This window comes from Haemorhous mexicanus, chromosome 2 (assembly GCF_027477595.1).
Source record: "Haemorhous mexicanus isolate bHaeMex1 chromosome 2, bHaeMex1.pri, whole genome shotgun sequence".
NCBI classification, from domain to species: domain Eukaryota; kingdom Metazoa; phylum Chordata; class Aves; order Passeriformes; family Fringillidae; genus Haemorhous; species Haemorhous mexicanus.
This window is the reverse complement of record NC_082342.1, coordinates 31272160-31286585: the sequence shown is the minus strand read 5'-3', so window position 1 is coordinate 31286585 and position 14426 is coordinate 31272160. Positions and strand designations below refer to the sequence as shown.

Sequence of the window (14426 nt, the reverse complement as noted above, 5' to 3'; positions counted from 1 at the left end):
CTTGGAGAGCTGCAGCAGGAGAGAGCGAGGCAGGAGTATCGAGGAAAGGAAAGGCCTGATGCTTTAAAGACAAATGAAGAGTGTGGAGAAGGAGACGAAATATGTGTGACAAAACTGAATCATCTCTGCAAGAAATTTTTATCTGTAAACCATGAATAGATGAGGAAGGAAAGAAAAATTAGGGCTCTGCTGCCTGGATTGTGGATAGAGCTGGCAAATAAAGGCAGCAGAAGAATTGGTCAGGCTGAAAGGAGCAGACACTCCCAGTGGAGAGAGAGCGAAGGAGCAGCAGAACAAGTGTGTGCATTCTGGATGGGGCAGAGTCCACTAATGGGAATGACACCCTTTCCTTGTCAGTGCAGCAAAGCTGTCTTTTTCTGGATGGCAGGAAAGCAAGCAGGAGATGAGAGATCCTGTACAGCCACGCTGTTGTGCTTGCACTCCCAGCACACAGCCAGGTGTTCTGTAACAAGGGAAATGTGGTTTGAGTTTTAGCTGCTGTGTTAGGAAACTCTGACAGATCCCTACTACCAGTATGTCCTACAGAGTTACAGCACAGCCACATTCAAAAGTGTGCATTAAGAAAAAAGGAACAACAAAAACTTTTTCTCTTCATATGTCCAGTAATCCTTATTTTGTTACATGCTTCATGTCCTCTGCATTGTGTTACAATGTACAACATCTGTGAAATCCCTCTGCACAATCTGTTGTCCCATTTCTTCTCACCAGAAGCTGAACCAGCTTCCAGAACGGTGATGACAAATCAGATACCTGCCATGGTTGAATAGCTTCTCTTGTGCTGCCACAAAATCTTTGGTTTGGATTAAGGAGGGTTAGTCATTTCCATGTGGGTTCACTTCATTAAGAAAAGCTTTTTGACAACTCCTCTGCTTTCCTGTCCCCCAAATACTTGTAGTTGATGTCTTGATGTTTGTTTTACATTGCAGGTCTTTGAAGGGAGACTCGAAAAACAAAAGTTTCTTGCAAAGATTAAAATGTTGTCTTTATAACAACTTTTCATTGAAGGGCTTGATCACAATAAAAATGACTTCAGATCATCACAATAGGGAAGGCTGTGTGTGTGCTGTACAAAGATTGAAAGCAAGTAATTTGTTTATTGCTGTAGTTGCTGAACTGTGAGGACTGAATATGGTCTGTTGCTCCTGCCTGCCTGTGCTCTGCTTTAATACCCATGTTTTTCATCTCTGCCTTTTTGTCCAGGTATTTGTATCTGCTTTTCTCCAACGATGATCTTCTACCATTAGACAACTGGGTTTTTAACACAGAAGCTCATCCTCTGCCTGTTTTACATTTAGCCAACACCACACTGTCAGGAAATCCTGCATATCGATAAAAACAGCTCTATGAAGAGGAAGAGAGACTGTTTTCAGCTCTGTTTTGTTTACATGGACCACTTGAGACTTTAGCAGGAGGGGAGACAGACAGACAGACACTTGGTAAACCTAGACCCCCGAGTCAAGCAAGTATTGGCATGGGAAACGAAGCTCTTCAACATATGAATAAGTTAAAAGTTCTGTTTTATACATGACCAAAACACGTGAGTGTGATTTTTGCAGGACGGAGACTTCACACGCTTTGAACCCTGGCAAGACATGGAATCTACAGATAATATTAATGCAGCAGCACTAATAAGAAAGAAAAGGCTTTCCCATCCAGGGAGAGGAACTTGCTGCTTGCTGTTGCAAGGAACAACACACAGTCACCTCTTCAGATTGGGTGGGTTCCAAATACCTAGGTTTTCTTTTCCTTTCTTTTTTTCTTTTCAAAATTTTTTATGATGGCATGAACAAAGCAACACCACTGCACCAGCAGCATCAGGATTTGAATTTCTTTCTGTACCTGTCTGAATTTTCTAAGGAGCATCTGTCCAGATTGGCAGCCATTCTCAGAGCCTCTTATCTGTTAGACCTAAAGTACAAAAAGTATTGCCTCCTCATTTTCCCTTTTCAAAATAATGCTTATAACCAAAAAGAAAAAAAATTTGGTTTGTAGTTCACTGTCAGCAGAGTGGGCTTAGTTCATTTGGCAAGCTCAGGCAGAGTCTGGAGCACATCACAGGAGTAGGAAGGAGCCTAAGTTTCCCTTCCTCACAAATTATGTCACATGAAAAAAACCATTCTCCTCTTAGTCCTGGTTCTTTTAGCTAAATAAACAGAGATGACAGCATGAGCATAACTATTTCATGATTTATATAGGAGGATACAGTGTAGGGAACTAAAAGGAGCTCCCCTTGAGCTAAGCAGTGAGAGCTTGTTGCTCTGTGTTTTTGTACACAATCTGTTACATTTCATTCTTTGGATTCTATTCACAGAATCTTCTCTGCAGGTATATGGGTGTCTGACAGAAGCCTAAAACTGCCTTTGATTTACTTTATAAAACTTGCTTTTCTTCTGGGTGCTCCAGTACAAATCCAGCATGATTTTTGGAAGCATCCTGATATCTCTCATGTGTGACTGGAAAAAGAAACTGAAGAGTCTCTTTTTCATTAATTTATGATGCTGCTAAATGCATAGGGTATTTTCAAGTGCTTCATGGCTGGGCTGGATAGTATCCTTAAATGGAGTCTTTTTCAATTTTCATTTATTTGCTAGAAAAAGTTTCATCCTTCCAGATTTTTTATGTTTTCAGTTTTGTCTTCCTCAATCTCTTTTACTGTTATTCAGAACCCTTACAGCTCAAACTATTCTTTTTATTCCCCTATAGAGCTCTCAAATCTTTTTGCCATGGTGACTGGCCCCTTTGCTGACAAACAGCCTTTAGGTGCAGGTTTCCCTCCTAATTCGTGCACAGGTTCAGTCTTTAAAAAATCTTGATGATGTTTTTGTACTGAAGCAAGTGGGAGAACTCTTTAGTGAGCTACAGCAGTACAGCAACAGATTTAAAGGGAGTGAGTGCTATTTTCCCTCCTCAAAAATGTTTTTAAATGAAGTTTTTTATAAAAAGACTTTGCTCCTTATCATATTATAATGCATCTGACTGTAGAGTTTCCCCCCAAAATTAATCTTCGTTTGTCACTTACTTAGACATAGAAATCATCATATGATCTAAGTAAAAATGCTGTCAGATGCTTTTTCCCAGACAGTTTCTTTAGTTTAAGAGGAAGAAAACATGGGGCTTGAGAAAAGTTTCAGTCTCAATGTTTGTACCTTCATACCAGTTACTTTGTTACTGTAATTTGCAGCAGTATCCTAAAAATAATTTGAGAACTTATAAAGTAATTGGTATAGTAAATAATGCTGATTTCAGTAATTGTTTATTTAAAATTAGAAATAGCTTAATAAATGGATTCTTCTTACTGGCCCCACATTAATATATTTTTCTAATTATTATTCAGTGACTTACTGAAGAACTAGTAGTTTTTCATTTTCCCAAGTTCAGATATGCTGTGTTTTCAAATTGTTTTTCTGATCCTATGAGAACTGTTATTAGTTTAAAACTGCACTCGATTGCCTTGTTCTCCTACATGTCTCTGGGTGTATAGAAGAAAGAGGAAAAGCAGGCCCTTCTGTTTAGAAAACAAGAAAGAAAGAAAGAATTAAAAATAATAAAAACACTTTCTGCCCCATAGACCCATCCTGTATTCCTCATGTTAAATGCATGTGTAGAATGGCTGCCAGTCTGTTCAGAGAGATGTCAAGGAGTCCCAGAAACAGCAAACTTGCCTCTCCTCCTCCATCCCCCTCTTGTGAATTAAAGAGGAACCCTTCAAATTTAACTTCTCCATGAATCCCAGTGGGTTAACTTGCTGCCACAGGAATGCCTGAATTGAAGACTAAGCCATTTCATGTTATGGGATGGTGTTCTTCTCAAAGCAGATGTACAGTACTGCTATTTCTTCTTTGTGTGGATAAGCAGCAGGTACCAAATAAAGGACACTTGTTTCTTGTTTTCCAGTTACCCCAATAACAGTCAGTTTATTCTCCATCACTCTTTAAAATACCAGCTGGCCTTTTCCTCCAGAAGCTAATGATGTGCAGAGTCTATCAAAAACGATGCATTTTAAGGACTAATTGCTGTGTCTTTCATAAATTTCATTCTGAGATTGCCTAGATCAAGCAGAGTTTGGAGGTTATGGGTTCTGGCTGAGGTACACACTTTATTACCAAGCACCACAGATACTGAAACTTCTAACTGAAGTGATGTGCCCTCCTTCTGAATCCTTCACAGAAAAGTAGGTTCTGATCTGCAAAATGGCATTATGTGCAACCCAAAGTTCAGACTGTTTTCCCTCTGGGTACATAAGGTACAGTAGAATGTTGCCATTTCATTCTGTTGCTGCTGTCTTACTTTCTTGAAGATAAGAGTGTAAATTTAAGCACAAAAATGACTTTTTAGTCCTAGCTGTTTCTGAGTCTTGCACTGTACTCTCTAACAAAACAATCCTCATTTTCTCTAGGTAGCTGTCCCATTTTACAACTTCTACAATACCCTTTCCCCTTACAGAATGAAATAAAAAACAGAAAATCATGTGCATTTCTGGCACACTGGATTTGGGCAAGAGCCTGGAAATCCCAAAATTGTCTATTTCCTGTTTGCATGCAGTCAAAACAAGGATGTATGGTTCTTTTCCTAATCCAAGCCTCAAAAAAGAGCTTGACTTTTCAGAGAGGCCAGATTTCTGCAGCTTCCATTAACAACCCTGGAGCTGTGCATATCCTGCAGTCAAGAAGTCAACTTCTTAGCATTGTCCTCTAAATAAAAAAAGCACCTTGGATGATATTCTGAGTGGTAATTTTGCTGCACAATATAGTCCTTCAAACTGAATGTTCAAGGAAAGTATAGAAAATAGCAAGTGCCCTGGAGTAGAAGGAAGAGCTAGTAGTTCCATTTGCCAGTCACACCTTTGCTGTTCCTTCAGCTCTTTGCTCCAGATTTGTGGATCGGTGAGTTCCAGCTCCCAAACACTGACATATTCCCCCACAGCATTTTACAAGATTTGAATATTGCCTGGGTACTAAAAGGTGACAATAATTACACACTCCTTTAGGATTACAGGTGCACCCCCTAAGCAAAGCCCTGTTGGTATTTACACTGCTAAGCCCCTGCTAAGGGGACAAATAAGAAACAGGCTTCTTGATACCAGAGAAAAATGAAAGCAAGCTCATGATCCATACTGTAGTTGGGAGATCAGTTCACCCTGAGTAAAGCATCCCTCTTTCAGTCCTTGAATTTTGAGAAAACAGTCTTCTGACTCAAGAGTTTGAGTTGCCATACAAAGAGGAAGCCCAGGCTCTTTTGCAAGTTGTGTGCAAGCTGTAGCAGAGATGATAAGCAGGAGCTGCTTCAGCTGTCAGCGCCTTCTAACAAACTGCTCTGTAATTGCCCAGGATAGTTGGGAACCACCAAAGTCAGAGGAGACAGCCTGACCTGTTACAGTGAATTGTTGCCTTTAATCCTAATTGCTTGGTGAAAGTTGGATTTGCATTCTGCCTTTATTCTTGCTTTGTCTAAAACTGACAGATTTTTTTTTTCCTCCAAAATAATAAAAGGGCAAAAGTCTATCTTCTGATGGTGAAACCTTCTGCCTCTGACCTGGAATCCTGCATATGTACTTTTTACAGATTAAAAAATAATATTGTATATAAAAAAGATTGAATAAAGAATGTCTTTAAGTGAAGAGAATGTGTTTTTTGTCCTTTGCCTCCAAAAGCAGCATCCTGTAGCGCTGAAGTGTGAAGCTGACCCTGTTCCAATGGTGTGATAGTGCTGCAGCTTTTCTTTCCCCTGCAGCTCAACTAAGGACTTTGTCAACTTAAACATGTATCAGGACCCCCTGTTGCAAAATTAAACCCCTGTACCTGCTTCTGACAGGTGCCTGTAGTGCTCAGATGGCTCTCAAGATGCAGCTTCATGCACAACACTTTGAGGCTCTTCCTGGGTGTCATTGTGAAAGCCACCAAACCTCACAAAAGTTTGAGATTTCTCTCCATTTCTCATATTCTGTGAAAGTGGCTAAAAGGTTCAAAGATCCTTTTAGATGAGGGTAAAGGGTCAGGCAGACAAGCAGTGGTACTAAATAATTAAGCCACCAGGTTAAACCCCCAGCTTTCCTTGAGACTTCAGTAGCCAGTGAGTTGGGCAATAAAGTCTGTCCATCCATTCCTCTGCTGTCTGGGAAATGGAAAAAGTTTCCAATAATGTGTTTTTCACAGGGAATGTGGCTTCAGCTGAGCTTGTTTTCCCCCTGTACCTTGAAATTCTCTGGAACTGCTGCTACAGCTCTGTTTTTTCCAGTACATCCTGTGAGTAACCAGATTTGCTTTCTGATTCACATTACCTGTAGATAATCCCTTCTGTCTGACGTCACCCGTGTTGCTCATACCTGGTACCTTGTTTTCAGGATGCAATGATCATAAGAGGAAATTGCCTCCAAAGTGCCATAACTGAGTGCAGCCCATGGCCCCTGGTGTGCTGCCATGCCATCCACCTTGAGATCCAGTTTTTCATCCAGCCGTTGCTCCGTTGCTTCTTGCACTGGCGCGTTCGTGCTGCTCCCAACTGCAGCATCTCTTCTGAAGCAGCAGCTTTTGCATCCATTGCTCTCCCTGTGGTGTCCTCAGCCCCTGAGCCACCTCACTGGGATTCACTTGCTCTAGCAAGGTGTGTCCTGTCCTTTGTGGTTGCACTGCATTGTCTGTGCCTCTTCAACAGTGAAGTGCTTCACGCCTCTGCTTCCACCTCCTCTGAAACAGACGTTCTTTTGCATGTTCTCTGCCCAAGGGATATATATAGGGAATATCCTCTTTTATCTCTCCACTGGCGCTCTGCCTGCATGTCACCCACCCCCCCCCCCTTCCCTTGCAGACTCTGTGGTTGTGTGTGCTCCTTCCTGGAGACCATGTGCCTTTCCTATGCATATTAATTAGCTGTATTTAAAAATCCTGAAATTAATCCTTTAATGGGTTATTTTTAGCCTTTGTCTTGTAGCTCTGGGAGCTGGCTTCTCTCAGTGCAAAGTCATGGGCTTTCTGTGGGCTTTGGAAAGGAAGCATTACTCTATCTGTGCTGGTTCACGTGTGGGATGTGTGAAGGTTGGTGATGGTGTGCTTGCTATTTTTTTTTTTTTTTTTTTTTTTGTAATATGAAGAGCAAGAGTCTTTTTGACAATATTTCAGGCTGAGCCAACTCCCATGAGAAATGGTTTGAGAAAGAGCAGTCACTCATATAGCCAAACTTACTTGCAGGTAAAAATTCAGGGAAGAATTTGGGGAGGAAGGGAAAAGCGCTGTGTGTTCATGTGTACCAATAGTGTCACTGTTTGCTCTCTTAGGTGGTTTCCAAGTAGTCACGGGTGACAGGTGTGATGTCTGTCTGTAATGGTAAGAAGAATTTGTTTGTAGAAAAATCTAGAAAGAATTGTCAATACAGAGAATGGAAGATCAGATAATGCTGAGGCCTGGAACAGAAGAAGACAAGAAATTTTAAAAGTCAAAATGCAAGTTGTTCCTCCTGGGATGAGGAGCAAAACCTTTCACTGTAGTCTGGGATGTTGTCAATCTGAAATGGGTAACAGAAAAAATGGAACATACAGTCAGCCATAATACACAGATCACCAGTGCAGGGTGAAAAAAAGCAAGTGAAAATTAAAATGGTTGTGCTGAGTCAAAACTAAGGCCTGTCTGACCTCATATCTTGACTCAACTCTAATCAAGAGCAAATTCCAACAGAAGAGCAGGAAAGTGAATTTTGGTACTTCACAAACATACCCTGAAGTGATCTGCAGCTTCCTGAGCCATAGGTGGTTATCTTGGTATTTAATAGGCCTGGACATGCATGGAGGGGGGGCTGTTCTCTGGAATTAGTCCAGTCACTTATTGAATCAATAGCGGCTGTCAGGGAGCAGAGCGAGCTCTGCCAAGGAGCCTCATGGTGCTGGCAAGGCATCCATGCACTGAGAGGCTGTTTCTGATGACACAAAAAGCATGTCAGTGCTGTGCAGAGATGGGTGAACACCTCTGAGATGTGGTCTGTGGTTCTGGTCACCCGAATTCAGGAGGGCTTGTCTCAGAGGAGACAGGAGGATTGAGGCTTACCAGGGAATGGAGAGAGACTTGGTGTCAGGACAGGTGAGAGGAATTCAGCCTGGCAAAGTGGAAGGTTGGCAGAGGGGATATCTGCTGTCTACAACACATCAAGTGGTTGGTCAGCCTGGGAGAGAGAAAAGCTGTTTTTCCTGGAGGACAAAACTTGCACAAAAGCCCCACACAAACTGATACCTGCAATGTCTGAATCACTTCTGACAGTGAGGTCCTAGAAGTAGAAAACATGTTTTTCTGCTGAATAAAAGGATGATGTGTGCTTGCCAGCAGTTTCATGTACCTGAATCAAGGATGTAGGAGGTCCTTTGCTGTCCTGCATTCCAGAGCTCCTGTGGGATCTCTAAGTCTAGGGCTGAATTTACAAAAGCTCTTTCCTTTGCTCTGTTATCTGTTTCTAGGGCAGGGCGAGTGTAAAATGCCATGGAATCAGGAAGCAAAAAGCCCTTCATGGATGGGAGTTACTCATTCACATTTGCTATGCTGTTTGAGTAATGATGAATAGGAATTCACCAAAAGACTTCCAATTAAGTTTTCTAACACAGTTATCCAATGACCTTTCACCACTGGATTTTCTGTGGAGAAATCAGAAACAGATTGCAGCGTGTTGGAGCACAGTGTTAACAACATAGGGACACCAATCTCTTTTGATCTAAAGATGGTTACTGAACAAAACCCAAGTAACTAAGAATATTATATTAAAACAAAGGAGTGGCACAGTCTGCAAATAGAATCCTTTGTGCAGTAATTCTTACACAGTACCCTCAAGAGAGAATCTCTGAAGATACTCTCTGTTGCATGCATTTAAATCCTTTTTGCATCCAGTTCTAGGTGGCTCATCTTGTCCTTTGTTTGGGTATGCATCCCAAACTCGAGGCACCTTATGCCTGTGGGCTATTTCTGCACTAATTGATGTTCACATCAAGGGATTTCCCTGACAGTTCTCTGGCATTTTTGCAAGTGTTCTCTTAGCTCTGCACTGATACGTGGTCATGCATTTTGTACACTTTAGCCAGGCACATGCTTTTCAAAGAATCCACAGATTCTTGCTGTTAGTGTGCTCAAATCTTAAAACCAGTGTAACTTGAGCAACCATTTTTGTCAGACCAGTACTACAGTCTGCTAAACCTTATGCCAAACTCCCACACTGTACTTCTTGTATCACAGCAAGGTTAGGCTTTCAGGTTCTCATTAGATATTTTGCAACTGAAGTGGAAATTTTCCACAGGAAAAAAAATCCTCCAAATCTTTGAATGCACACCAGCCATCAACTTGTGGAATTAATTGCTTTGCTGTGAAGCAGGCTTTGATGAGTTCAGTGACAACAGAGAAAAATTCACTGCCACATCTGGGTGACATCATTACGCTGACTTTTTATTAACTTAAATAACACACAAATGCTCCTTTTTCAAGTGTGTCCTCTAAGAAAACCTTTCAATATACTGCCTCAAATTTCCTCCAGATCCTGCTCATGCTATTTCTTAATAGAAATCTATGGGTTAAGCACATCCAGGCTTCACAGAGCACAGTGTGTAGCCCTGGAGATGTTCCCTCTGAACAGGTTATGTTTAGTGCCAGATGCTGGTTTGCTGCATCAGGAAGATGCTCTGCCCACATCCTTTTCTTACTCCTGCAGTAGAAACTTCTTGCCAGCTTGAGCTGTTGGAAAAGGGCAAGGATGTGGCTGAGTGTGCTCTGGTGCTGGTCTGCTCAGAGTCTGGAAGTCATAGTTTGTTTTCAATAATGGTATCAGACTGACTTCCAGAATGGTGACATTTGAACATTAAGGTTCATATGCCAAACCCTCACAGTGTCTCCCAAATGCTGAACCTTTGCCCACTCCTGTGCAAAGTTCCTGGTTTGGGGAGTCAGTGAGGCTGAGCAGAGCCAGCCAGGCACAGGGGGACAGCAGTCTGCCCTGAACAGATCAGAAAATCAATACAAAGGATGAAATCCTTTTGTGATGTGGGACATCAGCTGTGACAGTGAGGAGCCTTCTTCCTGAAGGGAAAAAAAAAACCACCTGATGTGGAGGGTCTATAACCTCTGTGGGCACCATGAGATTTTAACTGGCTCCTGTTGGGAAAAGGGTGTACTTCAGCTGCTTGACAAGCCTGATTTTTCAAAAACTGATGAGTCAGTCTGCAAGAATTATGAGATTGCTTCTAAATAATGGGTTTGAGGATCTTTTTCCATGTCTGCAGTTGTGGGATTTTATTTAATCTTGAGCTTTTGTGTCACTCATAGTTTAATATTTCCAAGCCCTGACCTTTTTTTCTTTTTCAGAATGGTGAGAACCACGCTTAACAATAAAGCAAAAATAAAACTTGGCTTAACTTCCAATCTGGCAGAAGTTCCAGCATCATGAAATGATCAAGAGTGGGCACTCCTGCATTAAGCTCACCCAGAGCATTGCTACAGATACTTAAGGGCAACTTGCTTTTCAGAAAACACAACTTTTTAATTTTTTACAACCTAAATGTGAAGCAGACATGGATCTTTGTTCCACAGACATACCATGCAATTGATCCTGCTGACTGCTCTGGTTCAAACAGTTGGCAGCATCCTGGTTTTAGCGAGATAGCTCACAGTAACCAGGTACAAAACATAACACTCAAAACCAGGACATCCAGGTAAAATGTCCCTGTGATATAAATGTGAGCCCCAGAGTCACTTTAGGATTCTTGCACTGATCTTCATAGGGACAGAATAATTTTTCCACACCAAAGTGGAAATGAATGAATGGGATTCATACACTTGAAAGGGATTCATACACTTGACCTTGAGTCTGTCACCTGTGGTTCTTCCATTACTTGCTGCAGGATTGCTGGAGGGAGGAAGCAAGGGAGAAACTCAAGGGATTTTTAAATCCTGTGCTGCTTATCTGCTTGTACAGAGAGACCCAACAGACTTCCAGTGCATTAACCAATTTGTTCTCAGACAGGAACAAAAAGCTAGACAGTGACACTCTAGTTTTGGAAGCATCTTCCAGACACTATCTCAGCTGTGCTGTAGTTCTTGTGTTGTCACTGCTAAGCGTGGCATCACTCCCACTGGAGCAGTGTTCAGAAAATGAACCTGAGACCTTTTCTTAAAATACATGTATCAAGTCATTCCCTTAAAGCGACGTTGAGAAATTCTGACTAGTAAGAGGAGTTTTCCTGGGTTGCAAAACAGCCAAGAGTGTTAGCAGGAGGCGAGGTGGGATGAATACTTACTTCTGTGATGTATCAGGCTTGATCATTTGTCTCTGTTTGTCTGGATCCCCCGTACCCAGCAGCAGGCAGCCCACACCAGCAACCTTGCACTGTGTTTTTTCGGACTTTGTGAAGGCAGAAACTCCGCAGTCGGAATGTTAAGTTGGGCTTTGCGGAGCAGGGGAAACCATCGCTGACGATACCATCTTGTGGCAGCGAGAGGCACAGACCAAGAGAGCCAGCGGATCTAAGCTGTGCGGAGCAAAGCAGCAGTCCTACCGAGCAGCTGATCGGGCACTCCTCCCTCGCCAAGAAAAGGAGGAAATGCCCCCGAGGAGCAAGTGCTGATCCTGGGCTCCCATCCCGCTGTGTCCTCGGCCAGGAGCTGCGGGGAGGGGACCCGCAGGGAAAGCCCCAGGTTGACACTGCACTCACCCCACCCAGCGGCCGCTCCAGGACATCCCTCGCCCGAAGCAGCTTTCCCTGGGACAGGATGGCGAGATCTGAATGCAGATCTGGTCCTTACCCCGGGACCTCTCCCAGAAGTGTCCGAGGCCACTTCCCACCCACCTTCCCGGTGCATCAGGGAGCTCTGCCCTCTGGCTCCAGCCCCTGATGCCCAGCTTGGCGCGCAGAGCTGCCGGCTGCTCCCACAGCCCCGGAGGGGGCGCGGGGGCCCTGACGGGCAGGAGAGCCCAGCGGGGATCTGGGACCTGCAGCAGGAGCCGCTCTGCTCGCAGTTAATCGCAGAGCTTGTGGCAAGAGGGGATCCAGCGCCTGCTGGGAAGTTGTCCTGGTTCCTTTCCCTCATTTATAGCAATGCCAGGAGCAGAGAGCTCAAATGAAACGAGGCCATCGTAAAAGGAGCTACCTCCTCTCTGTAAATACATCGCCAGTACATTTAAGGGGGCTGAGGGAAGGTTCCTGGGGAAGCAGGAGAAGCTGAACACTGCAGAATGGCTGCCTCACCCACTTTGTACAGGCAAAACCTGCCGCGCCGTGATCGGGGTCAAGCAGTTTTCATCTCTTGATTCTTGCTCGTGGCTGGCCAGAGAGACCCTTGCTGCAGCAGCACCTGTGGGCCAGAGGTTGTTTCAAGAGCCCTGTAGAGAAGAGACATCAATTCCAAGATGGACCAAAAGAAACTCCCCCCTGAAAGTGAACTTTCCTGGGCTTAGTGCTGAGTGTGCAGCGCTCCTTATGTCATCAGCACAAACAAATTGCAAATAGAGCATGTAAAAAGGCCAAGTGCGTGTAAGAAATCCAGCGTGCTTTTGGTCTGGATAAATTAAACCTACATGGATAACTAGAATTGCATGTGGCATTATCAGAAAAATATATATCTAGCCTCTGATGAAATCACCACATAGAAAATGTTGAGGTGCAGGAATATTTGAAAAAGAAAATAGAGAAGCTGACGGTGCTTCATTCCTGTAATTTATTTTCTTTTTACCAAAAAAAAAAAAAAAAAAAAAAAACCCTGAAAGGATGAGATGATTACTGAGTATATCAGTACCTTCAAAGCATTTTTTGCCCACATGTATTTTATTTCCTTTCAAGTTTCTGGATTGTCTTTCCACATTTTAGGCAGCAAAAAATCCCCATCTTTCTCTGTCTTGCTGGTGTTCCACAATGCATGTTAAGCATTTTGAGTGGCACCTGTTATAGGATCAAGCTAGAGATTAAATAAATCTTTATTTTTGATTAATGTTCTTTTCCCTTTTGCAGATTAATCCTTAACTGCTTATTATTCAGTGCTTGCTGCCAGCACTGGAGAGACACGTCTTATTTAAGAAATGAGACAAGTTTAGCTTTGTGAATGAGGAATGCCTAGAAATAGCGATCACTGGTCTGAGTAAGAAATCCATTGCACAGCCATACATGAATTCCAGTTATCCAGTGGATTTTGAGCTGAGATGGAGATGCAGAGGGAGAGCTTTCAGGAGGGAGAAGAGTATTACAAGGGAGTGCAGGGGTCATGGCAGGGAGCGGTGAAGTTGTTCTTTGGGAATGTACCCAACTGTGCTCCCACTTCCCAAACTAGCTTTAGAGCCACTGTAATCCATTATAGCTGCATGTATAAGTGACAGATTTCTCAGGTCAAGAGATAATTGGTACTTTTGGTTTCCTACATAACAGGGGTTGTACATAACTTTTCACATTGTTATTCTGCACAAAGCCTGTAAACTGAGCCAAAGCTTTAAAAAAGGAAAAAAAAATCAGTTTTAAAGATCATTATTGAGAAAGTTAACATTAATTTTGTGATTTTATAATTTAGTCTGTATTAATTCATTTAAATTCATAATTCAAATTATTGTTATTTGAAGCCTGAAATGCACTCAGGATACCAGTGTCATGTTTGTCTGATAAAATGGATTTTTCACAAAAACATGTTCATTGGCATCAACTATCCAACTGTCCTCCACTGACTGTATCCTATATTAATGATACCAATTCCAGGCATGGATTTCTGGTATTGACATGAGAGCTATTCTTCCTTCTGTTCCTCTGCAGCTTCTTCCTTGTCCCTAAATCCATTCAAAATGTGCATTATTATAGTTCCTGGCCCTTTTAGCTAGCAAAACTCTGCTCCTCTGCAGTGGCAAAATATTTAACAGCAAATGGTGGTCTTTATAAATGTAGGGTTTTGAACCTGTTGGAACCAGAAGTCATTAATTTGCCTGTAGCATGTAAGTATCACTGATATATATTTGCTATTTCTTCCTTTTCTGCATGTCTGAAGGGTAAATAAACACCTGTCCAGCAAAGCAGCCCTCATGTTTTGGGGTTTTCTTTTCTCTTCCATTGTTTATACAGAAGTAAAGGTCTTCTTACTGACTGTGATGCTGTTGACAGTGGAGCTTCATTGATAACCAATAGTTTGCTTTAGTGATTGCCAGACAAACTAATTAAATCAGAGGAATGGTCCTGGTCAGCTGACCTGAAAGCAACAAGGCTCGTCCTGATCAAGTCCATTTTGTAGCCATTTTGCTAACCTGCCAAGGGTAAGAGCATGGAAACAAGCTTCTGCAAAGCAGGCTGGAGTGCAAACTTGCAGAAAATCAACCCTCTGCAGTAAGTTTGCCTGTTCTCCCTCTTGGTATCCTTGGCATATCCTCATTGGCTCGTTTTTGTCACTGGGTACCAGCACACAACAGCTCCAGTGCCTCCG

At 42.6% G+C, this 14426-nt stretch overlaps 1 protein-coding gene and 1 long non-coding RNA gene across 3 annotated transcripts in view; one reads left to right on the top strand and one right to left on the bottom strand.

The window, feature by feature from the left end:
* MAN1A2 (mannosidase alpha class 1A member 2) overlaps window positions 1-5643 on the top strand; it is a 133765-nt gene extending 128122 nt beyond the window's left edge. For both annotated transcript variants that reach the window (XM_059838142.1, XM_059838143.1), the window contains one exon: window positions 1222-5643. In XM_059838142.1, coding sequence (XP_059694125.1) covers window positions 1222-1354 — 133 coding nt within the window. In that variant the 3' untranslated portion in view covers window positions 1355-5643. The remainder of the gene's footprint in view (window positions 1-1221) is intronic.
* LOC132323196 (uncharacterized) lies at window positions 4282-11575 on the bottom strand. Its single transcript, XR_009485282.1, has 2 exons — window positions 11276-11575; window positions 4282-8169 (listed from the first exon to the last, which is right to left on the bottom strand). It is a non-coding gene; the product is annotated as an uncharacterized LOC132323196 (long non-coding RNA).
* Window positions 11576-14426: the final 2851 nt, after the last annotated feature.